Here is a 25,388-nt window from a genome sequence, read left to right on the forward strand (position 1 = left end):
CATGTGTTGTTGGGGTTGAAATCCATACAAGCTTTATACTCATTACTACATTATATTTAAAGCCAAAGAGGGCTATTGCACGATCACAACATAATATTCTTTTTTAGTTAACCCTTTAATGCGTACAATCACGTATTTGTGATCATTGTTGAGGGTTCTCTACAGCGTATGATCACAAATATGTGATTGGAGCAATAGCAACAGAAAGTATGATGCAACATACAGCATTGTTGTCTGAAAAACATCTAAACAATGTTTCACACTGATGGGAAATAAAGGTCTTCACAACTTTATTCCTCAATTTCACCTTTTTTTGTAAAAGATAAATGCAAACTTCATCATCCAATCATCACACGGAACACATCCACAGCTAAACTCAATCCATAAACCAGCCTAAAGAACAGGTTGCGTTGACAAAAAAACTTAACATAAGTTAGCGACCTAACAGCTAGACTTGTTTACAATGAACCACATCTCTGGAGAAAGGGAGAAATATAATATTGTTTAGAAAAGAGATGCGTGTCAGCTAAGCTAACAGCAGCTAAATTCTTCATGATGGCAGCCAAGTTTATGTTTGACTTGTTGATAACTCTCTTGTCCCAGAATTCCATTCATTATGAGATGCAAATAAACAAAGCCAAAGATGGCTGCGCCCATTGCCTGAAAAATATGAACTTAGTTTAGCCACTTTTCAGCATATTACAAATCTTCAATGTACTTGTTACAATGTATACAAGTCATTTACCTTTTTTCACAAAGCAAATAAAATTAACTCACAGATCATCACACCAAATACAAGCCTACTGCCTAGCCTAACTGTAGCGTGAAAGCTAAACAGGGATAAAACTATTTTAGGGGGGTTAATTTCATTATTTAATTCCAAGGGTTGTAGAAATGGGGAAAGGTATTGTGGGGGGATATGATGCAGGAAATATTACTATGATGGGGGATTTATCAATAAATGGGGGGCAAACACAGAAGAAGTTTATACGCTAAATAAAAATAAAACCCCTGGAAAGGGGGCTCTGAGCTAGCAACCCTGAGGTAGGGAAAGGGGGATACCTAGTCAGTTGTACAACTGAATGCCTTCAACTGAAATGTGTCTTCCGCATTTAACCCAACCCCTCTGAATCTGAGAGGTGCGGGGGGCTGCCTTAATCGACATCCACGGCGCCCGGGAACAGTGGTTTAACTGCCTTGCTCAGGGGCAGAATGACAGATTTTCACCTTGTCAGCTCTGGGATTCGATCCAGCAACCTTTCGGTTACTGGCCCAACCTGCCGCCCCAGGTATCAACGTTACAATCTGATGCCGTGTTCAAAACAACTGGGAACTTGGAAATCTCTGACTTCAGTGCGTTCAAGACAACTGGGAATTCGGGGAAAAAAACAAGCTCCGGATGGGATTTTTTTTTTTTTTTTGTCATCCAGCTCGGAATTCCAACTCGGGAACTCAGACCTCTTTCTAGAGCTCTGACTTTCCTACCTTTAGATCACTGACGTCATAGTTTGACCTAGTCTTTTTCAGAGTTCCCAGTTGTCTTGAAAGCACCATAAGTCAGTCGAGTAAACTATCTCTTGTTATAACGTCTTTGGTTTGACAGACGCTTACATGACAACCAGAATGCATTGTATAATGTCAACAAATATGGCACCACACATAGCCAGCAAATAGCTTAGCATTAGCTAAGGGTAACCTAGTGGCTAGAGCGTTGGACTAGTAACCGAAAGGTTGCAAGTTCAAATCTCCGAGCTGACAGGGTACAAATCTGTCGTTCTGCCGCTCAAGAGGTATGCTTAGATAACCTATACAGAATAATATATATATATATATATATATATATATTTACATAGAATTAGGCATAATGATTATGGCTCTAGGCAGCAGGAAAAAGCTGTTTCAGGTGTTGGAATAAATTCTTAAACCACCCCCATCCATCCTCACGTACTTCGTTCCCCCTCTAAAATAATGGGTTCATGACGCCCCTGCTTGTGGGTGCATCCTTTCACAAAACTGTCACATTTGTATTAAAGTAAATAACCAACGTAATCTTGAAATCATTAGGCAAATTGCAAACATCTACACTTGTACTTGTAATGACTTAACATTGCTTTCAGGGATCTCTCAGTTTTCAACCCCATACTTCATGTCAGAAAATAATCATGCAGTTCATGTGGCAGATTTGCAAGTAGGTTAACATTTGTGGCGTCGGCATAATGTGGGATACAGGCTATTTATAATGGTTGGTCCTCCGGCAGTTTTCCTAACGCAACTCTATAGCTATGGTACTACTGTATTCCCTGGGTAGCCAGGAACAGAGTGGGAGGTCTGTCTGCCATGGTCAACCCCACCCTATAGGTGCCCAAAACCACACCCTGGGTGCCTTGGTTCAGATGGGCATGAATGGAAATTCTCTTCCTGTGCCCTGTAAAGGCAGTGCCAACTAGCCCACCATTGTCAAACAATGGTGGTTGTGGGCAAGGGTTACATTTAGATCAAATTTGTAGGTGGTGGAACTATCCCCCAAATTAGCCAAGTTACTTTTCCGTGGTCATTTCTAACAGAAATCTATTCAGTTCCTTCCTAATGTATAAGCCTGGGCGGCAGGTAGCCTAGCAGTCAAGAGCGTTGGGCCAGTAATCGAAAGGTCGATGGTTTGAATCCCCGAGCCGACTAGGTGAAAAATCAGTCGATGTGCCCTTGAGCAAGGCACTTAACACTAATTGCTCCTGTAAGTTACTCTGGATAAGAGTGTCTGCTAAAGTGGAAAAAATGTCATTCAACAATGTTGCTGATTTGGCAAGTTAACAATAAATAAGTTGAAGCAGATGCTGTACTACTATGCTGTTCAGTGTCCACAATCCTGTTGAGCCCTGGGTCATGTTCATTAGGACACACAATTAAAAATGTTTTAAATTGCTTTGCTGATTTGAAAGATGAGCGTTTCTTATTGGACAACTCTAGGGAGTCCCTCTCCCTGTTTCAGTCTGTTTTCTGACATTTGGTGCCTAATGAATTTAAATTGAACCTTTATTTAACTAGGCAAGTCAGTTAAGAACAAACTCTTTTTTACAATGACGGCCTACCCCGGGCTAAACCCAGACAACGCTGGGCCAATTGTGCGCCACCCTATGGAACTCCCAATCACGGCCAGATGTGATGCAGCCTGGATGAACACAACCCTGGTTGTGTGGGTGCTTACCATTGGCAGTAAAGGTACTTACCAACGTAGGGTATTGCACATGGCTCCAGGGCTACATCAGCCTTTTTTGAAGGTAAAACTTCCACCATCCTGCCTACCCCAGATAACTACTACTGCTACGATATGCCTGTCTCTCCCTGTCTACATTCTGGTTCCTTTCAAGGTCGCCACCAGTAGGATTTGGTTTGACTTCATCAAATTATTTTATTTGACTATGTGAAATATCATGTCAAAGCAGGTGGATTGTCATCATGTCAAAGCAGGTGGATTGTCCAATGCTATATCAGCCTTTCTGTAATTAATTGACTGCCTGGCATAATCCATAATCCAGGCAGTCAATTAATTACAGAAAGGCTGATATAGCATTGGATTTGTCCTTTCACTATTCTGGTGAAGTATTGGACTCATACAGGGCCCCGTAGGGGCTTGAGTGAAATGGGGTTTACACTATTTGATGTGTGTCTGGTGTGTGTGTGTGTGTGTGTGCCTGCGTGCATGTGTCCGTGTGCTGTATGTACGTGTGAGTGTTCATTCATTCATTCAAGCTTGTGTCTGCGTGTGCATATGCATGTGTGTGTGTGCGCGTGTGTGCGCGTGGGGGGGGCCCCCACAAGTCTTCAAAGCTGACCCCATTTGAAATGATAATCTCCTCCCTTCCCTGCCCACCAGAGGACATGCACTAATAAGAGACTGGGAACAAGTAGGAACCAGCGGGACATTTAGGACATAGAGAGGGGAACACTGCATGATGCTTTTCAGGGAGAGAGCTTCTGCTGTACAGAGGAAGTCAGAACACATCTATCTCTGGCTAAGGAAATTGTAGCTTTACTAGTTCACACTGACCCAAGGTCATGGTGGTACAACTGTACATCGAGCAATTTACCGCCGTGAGTCTTACAGTTGTATCATTGCTGAAAGGGTGTAATTCTTACCCGTGTGTGTGTGTGTGTCTATCTGTCTGTCTGTCTCTCTGTGCGTCTGCATGCATGATCGTGTGTGTGTCTTTTTTAAAATGGTTAAGCAGGGTTTAAGGTGCTTAGAATTGTTCCGTGGGAGAGACACGGAGCGACGGCAACATACAGTCTTGTCTGTCTGTCTAATTATCCTGAGGTCGCATGCAGTAGCTATGTTGATCTTCTTCTCAGCAATCATAGAGTCATTCAAATGCAATTTTGCTTATGTATGCAATTTCTATATTGCACACTATATTATAAATATCCTGGTGGTATAAGTATAATTGTAAGCTAACGATTGTAAGAATGGCAAGGTTTCATGTCAGTGAGCATGTACATGGGTGGGCATGTGCATATGCACTGATTGTAAAAAACATTAAGAACATTTGCCCTCAGAACAGCCTTAATTCGTCGGGGCTTGGACTACAAGGTGTTGAAAGCGTTCCACAGGGATGCTGGCCCATGTTGACTCCAATGCTTTCCACAGTTGTGTCAAGTTGGCTGGATGTCCTTTGGGTGGTGGACCATTCTCGAAACACACGGGAAACTTTTAGGCGTGGAAAACCCAGCAGTGTTGCAGTTCTTGACACAAACTGGTGCACTTGGAACCTACTACCATACCCCGTTCAAAGGTACTTAAATCTTTTGTCTTTCCCATTCAGCATGTCACACAAATCCATGTCTCAATTGTCTTAAAAATAATTTTTTAACCTGTCTCCTCCCCTTCATCTACACTGATTGTAGTCGATTTAACCAGTCTCAACGTCAACAATGAAGAGGCGACTTCCGGGATACTGGCTTTCTAGACAGAGTTAAAAAAAAATAAAAGATTACGATGGGCAAAAGAACACAGACACTGGACAGAGGAACTCTGCCTAGAAGGCCAGCAACCCGGAGTCGTCTCTTCAATGTTGACTTTGAGACTGGTATTTTGCTGGTACTATTTAATGAAGCTGCCAGTTGAGGACTTGTGAGGAGTCAGTTTCTCAAACTAGACACTTTAATGTACTTGTCCTCTTGCTCAGTTGTGCACCGGGCCTCCCACTCCTCTTTCTATTCTGGTTAGAGCCAGTTTGCGCTGTTCTGTGAAGGGAGTAGCGTTGTATGAGATCTTCAGTTTCTTGACAATTTCTCACATGGAATAGCCTCCAGTTCTCAGAATAAGAATTGACTGATGAGTTTCAGAAGAAAGTGCTTTGTTTCTGGCCATTTTGAGCCTGTAATCGAACCCACAAATGCTGATGCTCCAGATACTCAACTAGTCTAAAGAAGGCCAGTTGTATTGCTTCTTTAATCAGAACAACAGTTTTCAGCTATACTAACAGAATTGCAAAAGGGTTTTCTAATGATCAATTAGCCTTTTAAAATGATAAACTTGGGTTAGCTAACACAACGTGCCTTTGGAACACAGGAGTGATGGTGGCTGATAATGGGCCTCTGTACGCCTAGGTAGGTATTCCATAAAACATTTTTAAAAATCTTCCGTTTCCAGCTACAATAGTCATTTACAACATTAACAATGTCTACACTGTATTTCTGATCACTTTGATGTTATTTTAATGGACAAAAAAATGTGCTTTTCTTTCAAAAACAAGGATGTTTCTAAATGATGCCAAACGTTTGAACGGTAGTGTAGGTATTACAGACTCAGGGAGAGGTTGAAAATGTCAGTGAAGACACTTGCCAGTTGGTCCGCGCATGCTTTGAGTACATGCCAGAAATAGGCCTAATCTACAGTTTGTCAGTCAACAGAGAAAATGATCTAATTTCACTATTTCTGTGAGAATGTTGTAGACCATATAAAAAATGACATCTTAACACCCCAGTAGAATTTGCTTCAATGTAATTCTCATTGCCTTGCTTACTCCTCCATAGCGTGGAAGGAAGCCAGTCTGTTTGGGTGTTGTGTGTGGTGAAGGAGTACCAAGACTGCTTTGTTAGTCTATGGACCAAGCCCTGGTCTAGTATGTACAGTGCACTCCTGTTTTAGCTGTTGATTCTGGCCATGTGGGATAGCCTGTGATGACTCTGTAGCAGGAGCAGTGGACATTGCAGAGACGGATGTCTGTTTTTCAAAATGCATGCTACTATGCTCCCAGCACGCAAATTGGAGCACGAGAGGGTCGGAGTATGAGTCTTTTCTGGTGTTTTGATGGTGGAAAACTGAGCGTGTCTAGCATAACATGTCAACCCTGTTACCCATAAAAAGACAGTCAAAAAATGTTTTAACAATTTCATTTTTTTGTGAAGCTTGCATTCAATTGCGACTCCCTTCTGCACACCACAAGCTTCCATTCCCCCTGTCACCAGGGAATTGATGGCTGATTTAAGAAGTCGTCAACCCTGTTAGGGTCAACCCTGTTACGGTCAACCGCGTTACTTTATTTGGCACTTAATAGGCACTTACAATAGTCATTTTTTAATTTAACCTCTTGAGATTGGAAAACATGTTTTTTATGAAGTTGAACATGTGCTCTTTATGACAGAATGTTAAAATTAGGTGAAATCAAAAGTTGTTTTATTTACAAAGTTACTCTTCTCAAAAGCCACCAAATTGGTGAAATGACCCATGTACAACATTCCTCATTCCAGACTTGTCCTCTGATAGTAGCATAAAACACACCTACAGTGCATTCCGAATGTATTCAGACCCCTTGTTACGTTACAGCCTTATTCTAAAATCGATCAAATAAATGTTTTCCCTCGTCAATTTACAGACAATACCCCATAATGACAAAGTGAAAACAGGTTTTTAGAACTTTTGCAAATGTATTCAAAATAAAAAAAAACAGACATACTTTATTTACGTAAGTATTCAGACCCTTTGCTCTGAGACTCGAAATTGTGTTTAGGTGCCTCCTGTTACCATTGATCATCCTTGAGCTGTTTCGACAACTTGGAGTCCACCTGTGGTAAATTCAATTGATTGGACATTATTTGGAAAGGCACACACCTGTCTATAGAAGGTCCGACAGTTTACAGTGCATGTCAGAGCAAAAACCAAGCTATGAGGTCGAAGGACTTGTCCGCAGAATTGAAGGTCCCCAAGAACACAGTGGCCTCAATCATTCTTAAATGGAAGAAGTTTGGAACCACCAAGACTCTTCCTAGATCTTGCCGCCCAGCCAAACTGAGAAGGGCCTCAGTCAGGGAGGTGACCAAGAACCCGATGGTCAGTCTGACAGAGCCCCAGAGTTCCTTTGTGGAGATGGGAGAACCTTCCAGAAGGACAAACATCTCTGCAGCACTCCACCAATCAGGCCTTTATGGTAGAGTGGCCAGAGAGAAGCCACTCCTCAGTAAAAGGCACATTACAGCCCGCTTGGAGTTTGCACCTAAAGAACTCAGACCATGAGAAACAAGATTCTGTGGTCTGATGAAACCAAGATTGAACTCTTTGGCCTGAATGCCAAGCGTCACGTCTGGAGGAAACCAGGCACCGCTCATCACCTGGCCAATGCCATTCCTATGGTGAAGCCTGGTGGTGGCAGCATCATGCTGTGGCAGGGACTGGGAGTCTAGTCAGGATAGAGGGAAAGATGAACAGAGCAAAGTACAGAGAGATCCTTGATGAAAACCTGCTCCAGAGCGCTCGGGACCTCAGACAAAGGTTCACATTCCAACAAGACAACGACCCTAAGCACACAGCAAGGACAATGCAGGAGTGGCTTTGGGACAAGTCTCTGAATGTCCTTGAGTCCGGACATGAACCCGATCTAACATCTCTGGAGAGACCTGAAAATAGCTGTGCCGCTACGCTCCCCATCCAACCTGACAGAACTTGAGAGGATCTACATTGAAGAATGGGAGAAACTCCCAAAATTCTGGTGTGCCAAGCTTGTACCCAAGAATACCCAAGAAGACTCAAGGCAGTAATCACTGCCCATGGTGCTTCAACAAAGTACTGAGTAGAGCTTCTAAATACTTATTTAAACGTCCTATTTCATTTTTTAAATTAAAAAATACATATGCAAAATGTTTCTAAAAAACAGTTTTTGATTTGTCATTATGGGTTATTGTTTGTAGATTGATGAGGGGAAATGTAATCTATTTTAGAATAAGGCTGTAACGTAACAAAATGTGGAAAAAAGTGAAGGGGTCTGAATACTTCCCGAATGCACTGTATACAGGTGAGCTAGGTATGTTTTTTTGTAAGGGGGGCTAGGTATGTACACAGTGCAGATACATTCCATCAATAAGATAGTGGACAAAATAGATTGTTTTGAAATGTGACTCACCACCTGGATTCAGTCTTGCGTAGCAAAATTTGAAATTGTTCTTTTTTTATACATTGGATAAATGTAGAGACTCAGAGCTACAAAATGGTATGTCATATGCAGCATTTTTGAGGAACAATAGGAAAGTAATTATGCTTTGAAAGTTGATACACTTGTAAACTCACTTTTGAGAAAAGGGCCTTTGAATGTTTTGGTAGCTACTGGAGAGCTCTCCTTTGTCTACACCCATTCAGCATTGTTCACACCCTCTTAAGCTAGCTCCACCCATCTCTTTAAGGATTCACATGAGGTCATGTGCTAAACAGTGAGTAGTGCAGTAAAGATTCAGACTAAAAGTAGCTTACAATAAGACAAAATTCCAGGTAAACAGAAACTGTCCAGATAAAAATATTTCATAAATATTAGATGACCCTTACCCAGACACACTTGTCTAAATTGATGGGTCATGTGAAAGAAATTCTAGAACCCCCAGCCACATCCAATGGTGGAAAAAGTACTAAATTGTCATAGTATAAATCATTTCAAATTCCTTATATTAAACCAAACGGCACAAATATTTTCTACTTTTTTTATTGACGGATAGCCAGGGGCACACTCCAACACTCAGACATAATTTACAAACACTGTTTAGTGAGTCTGCCAGATCAGATGCATTAGGGATGTTCTCTTGATAAGTGTGTGAATTGGACAATTTTCCTGTGAAAATGTGACAAGTACTTTTTGGTGTCAGGGAAAATGTATGGAGTAAAAAGTACATTATTTTATTTCGGAATGTAGTGAAGTAAAAGTAAGTAAGTTGCCAAAAATATAAATAGTAAAGTAATGTACAGATACCCCCATCCAACATCTGCTGGCTAGCTAACAGCAAGCTTTAACTAGCAATACAAACCGATTGTCATAGCTACCTAAAGTTAACCAAATAGGTTCAATGTTAGCTAGCTAACATTAGGCTATAACTAGCAATGGGAAATGGCATTCTGAGAAAACATCACTAACGTTACACACAATTCATACACGTAAATTAATGTTCGCTAGCAAGCCAGCCATCTAACCTCAGCTAACGTTAGTTAGCTAACAGCAAGCTTTAACTTGGGGTCTTTTGTTTAGACATGTCACTTTAACGTTAGCTAGCTAAAAAATGACTATAATCCCAATTCATAGAGTAACGTCGCTAGCAATACAAACTTTTGTCATAGCTAAAGTTAACCAAATAAGTTAGGTTCAATGTTAACGATAGCCATCGAACTCCAGCTGGCTAGCTAACAGCAAGCTTTAACTTGCAATGAAAACAACTTTCTAGTGGTCTAGATTCTTACCCGTATATATATGCTTCACAGCAGACTGCAACCCCTTTCATTAAAGTTTGCACAGCTTGTTTGGCCCGTTGTGTTCCACTGATTTCAAAACTCGGTCAACTTCTTCCGTTTCATCCCCATCACCGTCGTCAGAAGACTCTACAATGTCTTCTAAAAAAATGTTCTTTCTCTCACCTAAATCAGGGATTTCCTCATCATCTAATTCATTTTCAGAGTCAGAGAGAATCAGCATGGCACGATCGTCCTCAAGAAAGTAGTCCATCACAACTTTTTCCCACTGACCTTTGTCGATAGCACCTGATAAATTCAGGGCAGCAATGTTATTGAAAGCAGTAGCAACATATTTGCAGTTCTGATGTTTCTCTGACTTATATCTTTTGAAAAACGTTACATCTTTTGAAAAGTAGTAAGGATTATCTATGCATAATGAGCAGCTCATTTTATTGACAAGATGCTACACTGCAGACCAATCTGAAACATTAACTCAGCCAATCATGGCTAGCGGGAAGGTTCCTTACTTTTTCATTGGCTAAACCAACTAGGCTCGTAATTTAACAACTTTATTCGTATTTACAGATGGCATAAAAGTTTGTTATGAAGGCACTTGAAAGTTCACATGTTCGAGAAGGCATTTCTGCCAACAAAAAAAACGAATTTTGACTGTTGGCTGTTAGTGTGTGTGAGCATGTGTGTGTGTATGTGTGCTGTAAAAGGAGAGGATGCATATATCTTAGTAGCCTGAGGCATTCATGAAAAAATCCTACATTTGTGTACAGCATTATGGTGTATGCAATATGATCTGTTGATGACTCATTGTGTTCATTGTGTTCATTGTGACACATTACATAACATAAACTAGTCTAGATGAATGACTCAGAGACAGTACATGTAGGCTAAGCCTAACCTAGCTGTCGTGACTCTAAAAAGCTACACAGACTGACTGAACTTTGAACCAAAACATGAACTGTATGTGTACAGAGAGAAGGTTTTAGATCATTTTCTCTTTTTATGCAGTTTGCTTTATTTCCTTATGGATCAGTCAAGTCAGACAAGCATCAGATCTTCGGTCAGGATTGGAATATTGAGCAGAATCCAATTAATTTGGTCGTAGGCAGACGTACAGTGTCTAGTGAAATTCTTCACACCCCTGCACAATTTTCACATTCTGCAGCCTTAAATTCAACTCAAATGAACAACGATGAAATGAAACAACAAATTAAATTAGAATTTTCCGCTACTGGTCTAAATAACATAATACGCTCTTTCAAAGTGGAAGAAGAATTATATAAATGTTCTAACATTTATAAAAAAATAAAACGCAAAGATGTATTGATTGAAGTAGGTCGTCATACTCCTTGCTCTGGCACATCTAAATACATTCAGGAGCAAATATTTTCATGAAAAATCACACAATTAGCCTAGTTGAATTGGGGCCATCTGTGTGCAAAAGTAATAGTTCTCATCATTAAAAAAAAACGTCCTCTGTATATGTAAGGTCCCTCAGCTGGTTAGTGAATTTCAAACAAAGATTCAACCTCAAAGTCACCAAAGTGCTTTAGAAACATGTCAGGGATACATTTTGAAATCATTCCAATACAATGAATATCCCTTTGTTTATGGTCAAGTATGATGTTATTCTGTGGAGGGTGTATAATATCACCATGGCACTGTAAGAATCTGGTCATCCTTCCTAACTGAGCTGCGGGAGAGACTGGAAACTGCTCAGGGATATCACTGTGGGGCCAAAGGTGATTTAAAACAGCCACGTAGTTCATTGCATGACCTGAGAGAAAAACTATGAATGGATCAGCAATGCATTAACTACACATTACTGGCCTGTATGACAAAGAGGAAAGAAGGAAGCCTGTGATATCCCAAACCATCCTTCTTGTTTGCAACAAGACCATTCAGCAATACTGTAAGAGAACTATGGCAAACAAATCAACTTTTTGGCATAAATGCAAAACTAGGTTTGGGTACAAAATCTAGCACAAAACGTCAGAGTGAACTGTCATCAACGTATGCTTCTGTATTCTCCCTTCTCTCTTGGGTCATTCACTTTCCTAGGTCCCATAGGCGTCTCGAAAGGATCCCACCCTCGTCACCAAGTTAGCCGACAAATGTAGAGAAAGAGAAGTGCCTTAGCGGAATGCAATCCTGCGGTCCACAGACCAGAGCTCTACCATCTAAGGCAAAAGCCCAGGCTCCTGACGGAGACAATAGAATTCTCATTACTGCATGTTATAATAGTAAAAACATAATCTGTTTGTCAACTCATTGCACCAATTGTGTATTGAATGTAGTATTTGAGATGCTCCGACAAGCCCTTGTATCTGTAGTTGGTGTTCTTCAACTCTAGGATGCACTAGACTAAGACAAAAACCCACAAAGAAAAGACAACAGGTCTAATTAGTGAAGGCAGGTCTAATTGTGGTCTAATTAGTGAAGGCAGGGCTGCTTCTGTCCCGACTTCCACCGAAGTCGGTTCCTCTCCTTGTTCGGGCGGCGTTCGGCGGTCGACGTCACCTGTCTTCTATCCATCGCCGATCCACCTTTCATTTTCCATTTGTTTTGTCTTGTTTTCCCACACACCTGGTTTTACATTCCCTATTTACTTGTCGTGTATATAACCCTCTGTTCCCCCCATGTCTGTGTGTGAAATTGTTTGTTGTAAAGTGTTTGTGCACTCTGACTGGTTTGCAACGGGTTATTTTGTACCCATATTTTGTTGTTCTGGGTGCCGTTGGTTTTGCACATTAAACTGCTCCGGTTATTACCCAGTTCTCTGCTCTCCTGCGCCTGACTTCCCTGCAGCCAGTCATGTACCACTTACAGTTTCAAACTGCAGTAGGATGGTGAATAGCATTTGGTTAATTTCTCTGGTAGCGGAGACACATGGAGAGCTGAATAGATCACAGGAGACAAAAGTGACAGACAAGAAAGAATTTTAAAAATCATCATAGCAAAGGATTGTAGTTTGTGAGCTAGAAACGAACATCCTAGCAGTCTTAATAATGCCAACATAAGGAAGCTACTAGGACAGAGGCAGAGTTCTCTGCAATCATCCTACTCCAACTGTTGCCATGGATAATGTGGCATTTCTTATGTGTCAGTATTTAAATTAATGGGTCCTGCCTTGATGACAGTACTGTGTTGGCTTTACACGACTTGTCCAAAAGATTTTTGCCTTCTTAAATTATTATTTGTAATAAACTGATAGCTTAAGCTCCCTGTCCCGAAATGACATGCTAGTGATAAAGCTATCTCCTCATGCGAGCTAGCAACAGGTCTACTTGTTGTAGCTAACCAGCTAGCTAGTTACATTACCAATGTTGCTGCGTTCTAAGTTGAGAGTAATTTTACAGCATGTCAAATCAAATCAAATTTCAAATCACATGCGCCAAATACAACAGGTGTAGTAGACCTTACAGTGAAATGCTTACTTATGAGCGCCTAACCAACAATGCAGTTTAGAAAAAATGGATAACAATAAGAAATAAAAGTAACAAGTAATTAAAGAGCAGCAGTAAAATAACAATAGCGAGACTATATACAGGGTATACTATATACTGGTACAGAGTCAATGTGCAAAGGTAGAGTTATTAAAGTGACTATGCATAGATGATAACAACGGAGAATAGCAGTGGTGTAAAAGAGGGGGGGGGGGGGCAATGCAAATAGTCTGGGTAGCCATTTGATTAGGTGTTCAGGAGTCTTATGTCTTGGGGGTAGAAGCTGTTTAGAAGCCTCTTGGACCTAGACTTGGCACTCCGGTAACGCTTGCTGTGCGGTAGCAGAGAGAACAGTCTATGACTAGGGTGGCTGGAGTCTTTGACAATTTTTAGGGCCTTCCTCTGACACCGCCTGGTATAGGGGTCCTAAATGTCAGGAAGCTTGGCCCCAGTGATGTACTGGGCCGTTCGCACTAACCTCTGTAGTGCCTTGCGGTCGGAGGCCGAGCAGTTGCCATACCAGGCAGTGATGCAACCAGCTCTCGATGGTGCAGCTGTAGAACCTTTTGAGGATCTGAGGACCCATGACAAATCTTTTCAGTCTCCCGAGGTGGAGTAGGTTTTGTCGTGCGTCTTTTGACTGTGCTGGTGTGCTTGGACCATGTTAGTTTGTTGGTGATGTGGACACCAAGGAACTGGAAGCTCTCAAACTGCTCCACTGCTGCCCCGTCGATGTGAATGGGGGTGTGCTCGGACCTTCTTTTTCCTGTTGTCCACAATCCTTTGTCTTGATCACGTTGAGGGAGAGGTTGTTGTCCTGGCACCACACGGCCAGGTCTCTGACCTCCTCCCTATAGGCTGTCTTGTCTTTTTCGGTGATCAAGCCTACCACTGTTGTGTCATCGGCAAACTTAATGATGGTGTTGGAGTCGTGCCTGGCCGTGCAGTCATGATTGAACAGGGAGTACAGGATGGGACTGAGCACGCACCCCTGAGGGGCCCCTGTGTTGAGGATCAGCGTGGCGGATGTGTTGTTACCTACCCTTACCACCTGGGGGCGGCCCGTCAGGAAGTCCAGTATCCAGTTGCAGAGGGAGGTGTTTAGTCCCAGGGTCCTTAGCTTGGTGATGAGCTTTGAGGGCACAATGGTGTTGAACACTGAGCTGTAGTCAATGAATAGCATTCTCACATAGGTGTTCCTGTGGATCTGTTGGGACGGTATGCAAATTGGAGTGGGTCTAGGGTTTTTGGGATAATGGTGTTGATGTGAGCCATGACCAGCCTTTCAAAGCACTTCATGGATACAGATGTGAGTGCTATGGGTCGGTAGTCATTTAGGCAGATTACCTTAGTGTTCTTGGGCACAGGCACTATGGTGGTCTGCTTGAAACATGTTGGTATTACAGACTCGGACATGTCAGCATGCTCGCAGTACACATCCTGGTAATCCATCTTGCACTACGGCCTTGTGAATTTTGACCTGTTTAAAGGTCTTACTCACATCGGCTGCAGAGAGCGTGATCACACAGTCTTCTGGAACAGCTGGTGTTCTCATGCATATTTCAGTGTTTTTTCCCTCGAAGCAAGCATAGAAGTAGTTTAGCTTGTCTGGTAGGCTCTTGTCACTGGGCAGCTCTCGGCTGTGCTTCCCTTTGTAGTCTGTAATGGTTTGCAAGCCCTGCCACATCCGACTAGCGTCAGAGCCGGTGTAGTACGATTCGATCTTAGTCCTATATTGCCGCTTTGCCCTTTTGATGGTTTGTCGGAGGGCATAGCGGGATTTCTTATAAGCTTCCGGTTTAGAGTCCCGCTCCTTGAAATTGCTTCCGGCGCCGACAGAGATGGCCGCCTCGCTTCGCGTTCCTAGGAAACTATGCAGTTTCTTGTTTTTTTACGTGTTATTTCTTACATTAGTACCCCAGGTCATCTTAGGTTTCATTACATACAGTCGAGAAGAACTACTGAATATAAGATCAGCATCAACTCACCATCAGTACTACCAAGAATATGTTTTTCGTGACGCGGATCCTGTGTTCTGCCTTACAAACAGGACAACTGAGTGGATTCCATGCAGCGACCCCAAATTGGCAGCTCTACCCTTTAGCTCAGTGCGGATGTTGCCTGTAATCCATGGCTTCTGGTTGGGGTATGTACTGTGGGGACGACATCATCGATGCACCTATTGATGAAGACAATGACTGATGTGGTGTACTCCTCAATGGCATTGAGGAAATCCCGGAACATATTCCAGTCTGTGCTAGCAAAAGAGTCCTGTAGCTTAGCATCTGCTTCATCTGACCACTTTTTTTGTTGACATAGTCACTGGTGTTTCCTGTTTACATTTTTGCTTGTAAGCAGGAATCAGGGGGATATAATTATGGTCAGATTTGCCATATGGAGGGCAAGGGAGAGCTTTGTATGTGTCTCTGTGTGTGGAGTAAAGGTGTTCCAGAGTTTTTTTCCTTCTGGTTGCACATTTAAAATGTATTGGTGGTATCGCGTTTCTATAACTAAAATAGTCTAAAAAAACTTTACCTTATAGCAGTTTGTTGGAAGGAGATCGCTCTCGAGCTATCGCCAGCTGTGTTTACTCCCTTAGCTACGGAGAACGTGATTGGCAGACGTGATTAGAAGAGATGGTACACAAATTCTGATTGGTTTACTGTTTAGTCCTGGGCAGCGTTGGCCTGTCCAGCTAGCAAGTTTAAAATTAAGATTATTTTTATTTTTTAAATACAAGAATTGACAATGCCAACAAACAGAAATGTGTTCAGAATAAATAAATAAACCCAACATGTGAAATCTAGCTCCTTCTTCACAAAAACTAAAGCAGATACAGTGCTTCGGCCCAACTCCGAGAGGATGATTTTGATAGCCTAGCAGTCCTTGGTCCAACTGACTCGACTGCCCCCTCACAGAAAGAAAGAGAACTACAGGTTTTCAGTGGATTTATGTAAATCACAATGCTCATTTGAATTTCCTGCAGTGCAGGAAAATTCTCTGCGACAACAGAGTGGTCAAATTAAGATCCCACATCTGTATGTGCAACCATAAAGCGGCCGGTATAGATTTCAAATGGCTATTAACTTGAAGCACTTAGCTGGTAACATTGCTTCTCGTTATCCTGTGCTGTCTCTTTCTGTTTCTATCTTTCTCTCTTTCCCTTGTTATGCCCCTCTTCCTGTCGCACCATTTTTATTTTGCTCCCCATTCTCACCATCCCTTTCCTTCACCTTCATCTCTACCTCTCTCTCTTTTGCTCTTCCCCTCTCTCCCTCCACTCCTCTCCATCTCTCTCCCCCTTTCCCTCTTCCTTCCCATGCCCCGTCTCTGTCTGTCTTACTTATTGTACTTTTCTCTCTCTTCTCTCTCTGTCTCTCCCTGTCTCTCTACATCTCTCTGTCTCCGTGTCCAGGTGTAGAGGAAGATGAGGACGTGAAGGTGATGCTGAAAGGCTCCAGCATGGTGAAAGTACGCTCCCCACGTTGGCAGAGGAGACGTACGCTGAAGCTGCTGGACGATGGAGTCACCGTGTGGTGCGAGTCCGACAAGTTCTCCAGTCGCTCCAAGGCCCAGCAGTCCTGTGAGTGTGTGTGTCTGTGTGTACGTGCATCCCCAATCCATTCCCCAAAAACAGAGCATCAATATCATTGAATGTAAGCCTACTCTATAACATAATGTACATAATGTACTAGATTGTTATCAGGTTATTACATAACTTAGCTTTTTCCACTTTTAATAACACTGGTATAAGACAAGTAGGCCTAATTCCAGACCTTGTATTGGAAATTGTAAGGCAGAAGAACTAGATATTTCAGGGAGACAGTTCATGCTTTTTATGAGCACTGATTGGAGGGCCTTTGGTTGAGTTGCAGTTAATCACAGACTTGGCATATGGGCTTGTAAGGTGAAACACATGTAAACAAAACCCCTTATATGGGCTGTGTTAACGCCCTGCTTTGGGATGCGGGGTTAACTGTATGTACTCATACAGGCAGACAGGCACACACACACACACACACACACACACACACACACACACACACACACACACACACACACAAACATCAGTCATTATAGTAGTGATGTATTTTCAACCTATCCTTGTTTAAGTTGAAACACGTCAAATTAAAGGATATGATATGGTGGTAGGAGTTTCCCTCGACTGTGGTTTGTCCCATATAGTTACCATACAACACAATCATGGGGTACCACGCTCAACTTAGAAACATGCCCTTCAATTGCTGTAATAGTAGATTTGGTTTGTGATGTGGCCAAACGTGTGTGTGTGTGTGTGTGTGTGTGTGTGTGTGTGTGCATAATTTTTGTCAATTATACCTTTAAACGTAATCCTGCGCCTCATTTCAGTGTAGATGAGCTTACTGTAGGAGAGATTGTAAAATATATAAAATACAAATAAATAGATATAGCAGTTACTAATGCATTTTGTAAATAAAGAAAGACAGTTTGCATGTCATCATTCTTACAGAAATCATTCAGCTTCAATCTTAGCACATAAATAGCTACAAAGCAGTTTAAGTGTTTGAAATCTTCAAATGACAATATTTTGACAGTGCAATAACAATGTGAGGACTATACTTAGATATATAGTTTTGATTAACACATTATTATATATATATATTTTAGATTTAACTAGTCAAGTCAGTTAAGAACAAATTCTTATTTATAATGAGGCCCCCCGGGGAACAGTGGGTTAACTGCCTTGTTCAGGGGCAGAATGACAGATTTTTACTTTGTCAGCTCAGGGATTTGATCCAGCAACCTTTCAGTTACTGGCCCAACGCTCTAACCACTAGGATACCTGACACATTAAATCAATGCAATCTGATTCTGTAGCTTTTCACACTTTAAAATAAAGGAATAGAAGACATGTTCATCAAGAAAAGTATACAAAAACAGATTGATACTGTATATCTCACATGAAAAAAAACAGATTGATACTGTATATCTCACATGAAAAAAAACAGATTGATACTGTATATCTCACATGAAAAAAAACAGATTGATACTGTATATCTCACATGAACAAAAAACAGATTGATACTGTATATCTCACATGAACAAAAACAGAACAATATAGTTGCATTCTTAAAAAGATGAGAAGAACGTTGACATGAGTATATGGTGAACACTTCATTACAATCTCTACATTTCATCTTGATTTAATGGAGTAAAGTTGTCACGTAACAAAAAAGTTAAATCAAACAAAGGCTGAACAAATACTATACTCTACCCATGCCTTTGTCCTTCTTATCATATGCTTGATTATCAGCCTATTAACATAATTTTCTACTCTCCTGGTTCTTCTAAAATCAGCCCTTGAAAAACAATATACGTCATAAGGAAGGCTGCGTCTATACTTGAACAAATCACATCAAATGTTATTTGTCACATGCGCCGAATACAACAGGTGTAGGTAGACCTTACAGTGAAATACTTACTTGAAAGCCCTAACAACAATGCAGTTTAAAAAAAGGAAAACATTTAAAATAATTAGTTACAAATAATTAAAGAGCAGCATGAAAATAACAATAGCGAGGCTATATAAAGGGGATACCGAGGGGGAATAGGTTTTGTCGTGCCCTCTTCACAACTGTTTTGGTGTGCTTGGACCATGTTAGTTTGTTGGTGATGTGGACACCAAGGAACTTGAAGCTCTTAACCTGCTTCACTACAGCCCCGTCGATGAGAATGGGGGTGTGCTCAGTCCTCCTTTTCCTGTAGTCCACAATCATCTCCTTTGTCTTGATCACGTTGAGGGAGAGGTTGTTGTCCTGGCACCACACGGCCAGGTCTCTGACCTCCTCCCTATAGGCTGTCTCGTTGTTTTTCGGTGATCAGTTCTACCACCGTTGTGTCATCAGCAAACTTAATGATGGTGTTGGAGTCGTGCCTGGCCGTGCAGTCACGATTGAACAGGGAGTACAGGAGGGGACTGAGCACGCACCCCTGAGGGGCACCTGTGTTGAGGATCAGCAATTGCAGATGTGTTGTTACCTACCCTTACCACCTGGGGGTGGCCCGTCAGGAAGTCCAGGATCCAGTTGCAGAGGTAGGAGTTTAGTCCCAGGGTCCTTAGCTTAGTGATGAGCTTTGAGGGCATAATGGTGTTGAACGCTGAGCTGTAGTCAATGAATAGCATTCTCACATAGGTGTTCCTTTTGTCCAGGTGGGAAAGGGCAGTGTGGACTGCAATAGAGATCATCTGTGTATCTGTTAGGGCGGTATGCAAATTCACGTGTGCTCCCTCTCCGGCCTCTAGGTCACCAGGCTGCTCGTAATGGCGCACTCCTGTCACCATCGTTACGCACAACAGCGCATTATGCCACTAACCTGGACTCCATCACCTCTTTGATTACCTGCCCTTTATATGACATTCCCTTTGGTTTCTTCCCCAGTTGTCATTGTTCCTGTTTCATGTCGATGCACTGTTTGTGTTTCTTCTCGGCTGAAGCCGAACGCGCCGGGGAGGGGGTACTGTCACGTATGCTCTCTCTCCGGCGCTCTAGGTCGCCATGCTCCTGCGCCTCAGCTGGATCGACGGGTTTCCCACACCTCAGCAGAGGTGACTAGTCCGATCCTGATCCCCGGGATCGTAATTTTGGACGGCATCCTGTGGCTGGAGCCATGCGTTGGGGAGGGGGTACTGTCACGTGTTCTCTCCTTCCTCTACGTCACCAGGCTGCTTGTTATGGCGCACACCTGTCACCGTCGTTACGCGCAACAGCGCATTATGACACTCACCTGGAATCCATCAACTCCTTAATTACCTGCCCTTTATATGTCACTCCTTTTGGTTTCTTCCCCAGTCATCATTGTTCCTGTTTCATGTCGTTTCGTGCGCTGTTTGTGTTTCTTGTTTTGTTCATTTATTTAAACGTATTCACTCCCTGAACTTGCTTCCCGACTCTCAGCGTACATCGTTACAATCACACAGCATGTAAAACCCCCAATAAATCCCCTGCAACTTACTTTCCGATGCACGCACAACATTCAGACATTCGTAACATGCGTCTTCTCTCTTATGACGATGACAACACTCTGACCTGAGTGGGTGGGTGCAGTGTCCAGATGCGCCTTCTCGAGCGCTCTGATTGGTTGGGAATGGCAGGGCTATGAAGGGTGATTGATAACTAAGGTAGGCTAAGCAGCCAAACTAATTGTACTTAAGGGAAACTGAAGGGACTGTGAGGGGAAGTTAGTTAGAGGGGAGAGGAGCAGGATGGCCTTTTTTACAGCTACCCCAATATTTCTTATGGAAATATTAACATCCACGAAAAGGCCTCTAACCTAAATGGTAAAGTTTCTAATTGGGGCCACAGTATTTAAAGGGCCAAAGAGTCTGAAAAGCCACAGTCCTCGAGTGGAAGCTTATTCCTGGCGGGCCTAATCCTACCCGGCAGGATAGTCAGGGCTTAGGGACCTGGGAAATCCTGAGAAATGACGGACCGTGTAAAAAACTGTTGGTCACTAAATCCGGCTCAAAGGGCAATTTTTTAAATATACATATATATATATATATATATATATATATATATATATATATATATATATATATATATATTGGTGAGGGATAACTAAGATATGCTGAGCAGCCAAATTAACGGGACTTAATGGAAACTGAAGGGACGGTGAGGGGAATTATTGTGTGCCCAGCGGGAGTGTCCTACCACTGGGCACACACTGGTTGAATCAACGTTGTTTGAACCAATGTGGAATGGACGCTGAATTGACGTCTGTGCCCAGTGGGTCCCAATTGAAGGCAACATTTTTTTTACACCATCTGTGTTTACACAAAGGGAAGGGATTCTTAAGGACACACTCTGCAAATATTTCAGTGATTTCAAATAATTACGTATTATTACCAAAAAACATTACCATAGTTACCAAAGTTAGAATTTCTAAAGGAATGGTATATCAAATCATATATTTGTTTCATGAATCAAATATAAAAATTAAATGAAAATAGTCAAACAAAAGGATGTGATGCCTTTGCAGCCTTTGAAAATAGTGTAATATTTAATGGATAATGATTCATCAGTGCTTATTCATATAGGCTTCTAAAACATATGTTCCGCCCTCTCAAAGTCCAAGCTCAGACAAAGGTAAAGGCATGAGGTAGCAGCTGATCGACAGATTAGATTGGCAGTTGTGCTGTTTGATAACAAACCAGGACCAGACCTGTGCTTCATTGGTCAAACATGCATAATGCACAAACAAGATGGATGAATCTCAGCCCTATTTCATTAACCAGTAGGGCTGGTTAAAAAGTTTTAAAGGCCCAGTGCAGTCAAAAACTAGATTTTCTGTGTTTTCCACACTTTGAGGTGAGGTTGGAATAATAGTGTAAAAATGTGAAAATCATGATGCCCTTTAGTGTGAGATCTATTTGAAAAGACCGCCTTATATTTCAGCCTGTTTTGGTGGGATGGCGTTTTGGCCTGCCTGGTGACATCACCAGGTGGGAAATGGGTTCCCAGACAATCCTAGCAAAATTCTTGCTTGAGAAATTGTTCTTTGCTAAGAAGTTATTTTTATTTATTTTTGACCATTTTAATTGAAAACAATCACAGTAAGGTACTTAACTGTTACCCAGAAATGATTTGATATTGAGATAAAACTGGCTGCATTGGACATTTAAAGAAATTGTGTCAACGATATTGGACATCATACCTGCTGTATTTCAAAATAGCCCATTAAACGGTATTATCGTATACCGCCCCAACCCAAGCTGCGTGTGTGGGCATGAATATGGGAATCTGTGTGCTTATCTACATGTGTGTAGTAGGGTCCTCTCCTTTAACCACCAATAGCAGGGTGTGTGCCCGCCCATCTCTAGCTCTGAAGAAGCCTAAAAGGCCTATCATTAAAACCAACATTTCTCTTTACTCACCATCAAAGACTAGACATGTTTACTCTGTAATAGCTATGGGCAGAACCTAGTTTGAGAATTCAGTTCAGCACAAATCACTTGGACTTTTACAGGAATCATGCATGTCAATGTGAGATTTTCATGAAAATGTGAGTTCCCCACACCAATCTAATGTTAGGATTCTTCCCTAGTGTCTCAGTCAATTAATGAAGCATACAGATCCCTCTGCAGTTCTGTAGAACACAAAATAAATACACCCTGTTATATGCTCCAAAAGTGTAATTTATTAGGATAACGTTGCGACCCCAACTTTTACTTTGCCAGGACAATGTTTTCACTAAAACGTTGTCCTACTAAATTACACTTTGGGAGCATAATACCAGTGTGCTGATGTCTTTTTTTTCTACATTATCCTCTCTAATCCAGCACCTGGGACAAGTGTTTTTATGGATGTGAGCATACCACCCTACTACTTCCCTATTCAGTTCTTGCTTGCTCCACCAGAGCCCTGCACTCCCGTGGTAGAGAGCGCAGATAATGTGTGCTTATAGAGTCTCTACCAGGGCCCGACACTTATTTTGAAAGTGGTTGCCAAGCTGGGTAACCAAGTTGGTTGCTAAATCACTTATTTGGTCCATTTTGGTAGCCCTGGCAACTGGGCAGTGGGCAACCATTAATGTCTCCACTGTTTTCAGTGAGAAGTAGAGATAGACAAATAATATTAGCTAGCCTCACAGATGAATGGGAAATATGAATATGGCTTATTTTAGACAGTTTATTGCACTGTGTGGGATTACCTAAGGAAACACACATGCACACACACACACTATCCATTTGCGGAAAAGAGGTGGTCAAGCAAACATGTTGAAAATACAGTAGTGTCTGCAAACACCTCTGTCCTATTTTTAGGCCTCCCTGTTTGCGTTTGTGTGTGTGTGTGTGTGTGTGTGTGTGTGTGTGTGTGTGTGTGTGTGTGTGTGTACACCCACATTATTGCCCATCCAGAAGCCAAACCTACCTTCACCAAAATGACAGCTCACCGACAAAACAAACCAAGTCAAATAATTGTAGCTTGTATTTAGCTGGTAAACTCCCAATATTTGTTGCATAACTTCCACCCCACGAAACAGTAGAGACTTACAGGCTACAATGGATAGAGCAGTGAATGGACATGAATGAGCTACAACCATGTAATGGCATAGAACTACAAAAGCACAATATGTACGATTCTATATGATAATATACTGCAACAATAAACAGTAGGCTATGACACAGCAATACTCGATAACATTGACTGTATCTAATAAGCATATACTACATAGTGGAGTAGGCCAATGACTAGCATGTTTGCTAACAAGTGGTGAGTGATGAACATGAATTTCTCCAGGCCCTATGTTGCAGTCAAGGCGTAAGTGGCGCTATGCTGTCAAATCCTTCCACGTATTTCTAGTTTTACCTGCTGTTTTCAGCAACTGGTATTTTAGAATTTGGTTGTCAGATCAGAAGGTTTGCTAGCAAGAAACTATTTAGCTAGCTTCTAACCTAGTTTTTGATATGCAATGCGATCTCCTTCTAAAGAACAGTGACGTGTGTCCTGACGAGAAAGGTAACTTTTCTCGCTATGCCAGACAAAATCCCCCCCCGGAAAATGTATCAGCACCCCCACCCCAGAACATCTTCCCTCGTCAATGCATACCCTAAGCCTAAGACTAAAGTGATAATTGGAGGTATACAAACAGTGCCATTCAAATAAATCTCCCTGAACCGATTTGTTGAATTGGAGATGTGTATGAAGACCTTTGTGAAGAAGAGAGGGGCTCAGTAGTGTGTGCACCAAGAGTCTATAGTGTGCTTGGAAACTGTCTAGCTACTGCTCTCAGAACGATGCCACCTAATCACACACACTACGAGAAAAGATAGCAGTGCCCTGAAGACCTGTCAGGAGATTCACACCTATAGCACTCTACTGTGTGTGATTACTAATTGCTTGTTTGCTAATTCAGCTATTTGCCTAATGTGCTTTCTTAATTTAGCAGACTCTCTTAACCAGAGCAACTTACAGTCAGTAGTGAGTGCATACATCTTCATACTGGTCCCCCATGGTAATTGAACCCACAACCCTGGCATTGCAAGCCCCATGCTCTACCAAATGAGTCACACAGGTGTCATTTAATTTGTTCTTCCCTTTCCCTCCCTCCCTCCCCCTCCCTCCCTCCCTCCCCTCCCTCCCTCCCTCTCTCAGTCTCGGTCACGGACGTGGAGTGTGTACGCGAGGGCTTGCAGTCGGAGACCCTGCGACAGCTGACGGGCTCAATTCCCGAGGGCCAGTGTCTCACTGTGGTGTTCAAGGGGGCCAGGAAGAGTCTGGACCTGCGGTGCCACACTGACGAGGAGGCCCAGCGCTGGGCAAGGGGCATCAGGACCCTCCAGGAGAGGGTGGAGAACATGACCCAGAAGGAAAAACTGGACAAATATCCTTTATGATTGATGGTGACGATGAAAATGGTGATGATGATGACAAGGTTTTTTCTGGATCAAAATTAGGTTTAGGTGGTGGGTGTGGTCATGGGCCTCAACTGGCAGCTTCATTAAATAGTACCCGCAAAACACCAGTCTCAACGTCAGCAGCGAAGAGGCGACTCCGGGATGCTGGCCTTCTAGGCAGAGTTGCAAAGAAAAATACATATCTCAGACTGGCCAATAAAAAGAAAAGATTAAGATGGGCAAAAGAACACAGATACGGGACAGAGGAACTCTGCCTAAAAGGCCAGCATCCCGGAGTCGTCTCTTCACTGTTGACGTTGAGACTGGTATTTTGCTGGTACTATTTAATGACGCTGCCAGTTGAGGACTTGTGAGGTGTCTGTTTCTCAAACTAGACACTCTAATGTACTTGTCCTCTTGCTCAGTTGTGCACCGGGGCCTCCCACTCCTTTTTCTATTCTGGTTTGAGCCAGTTTGCGCTGTTCTGTGAAGGGAGTAGTACACAGCGTTGTACGAGATCTTCAGTTTCTTGACAATTTCTCACATGGAATAGCCTTAATTTCTCAGAACAAGAATAGACTGACGAGTTTCAGAAGAAAGTTCTTTGTTTCTAGCCATTTTGAGCCTGTAATCGAACCCACAAATGCCGATGCTCCAGATACTCAACTAGTCTAAAGAAGGCCAGTTTGGTTGCTTCTTTAATCAGGACAACAGTTTTCAGCTATGCTAACATAATTGCAAAAGTGTTTTCTAATGATCAATTAGCCTTTTAAAATGATAAACTATTCCATAAAAAAATCTGCCGTTTCCAGCTACAATAGTCATTTACAACATGAATAATGTCAACATT

The 25,388-nt window shown here is 42.2% G+C and overlaps 1 protein-coding gene across 2 annotated transcripts in view; it reads left to right on the top strand.

Moving 5' to 3' along the window:
- plcd3b (phospholipase C, delta 3b) overlaps positions 1 to 25,388 on the top strand; it is a 47,018-nt gene that overhangs the window by 2,151 nt on the left and 19,479 nt on the right. For both annotated transcript variants that reach the window (XM_036946605.1, XM_036946606.1), the window contains exons 2-3: positions 16,577 to 16,744; positions 24,297 to 24,525. In XM_036946605.1, the coding sequence (XP_036802500.1) occupies positions 16,577 to 16,744; positions 24,297 to 24,525 (397 nt within the window). The remainder of the gene's footprint in view (positions 1 to 16,576; positions 16,745 to 24,296; positions 24,526 to 25,388) is intronic.

Source organism: Oncorhynchus mykiss, chromosome 16 (assembly GCF_013265735.2).
Source record: "Oncorhynchus mykiss isolate Arlee chromosome 16, USDA_OmykA_1.1, whole genome shotgun sequence".
Classification (NCBI taxonomy): Eukaryota; Metazoa; Chordata; class Actinopteri; order Salmoniformes; family Salmonidae; genus Oncorhynchus; species Oncorhynchus mykiss.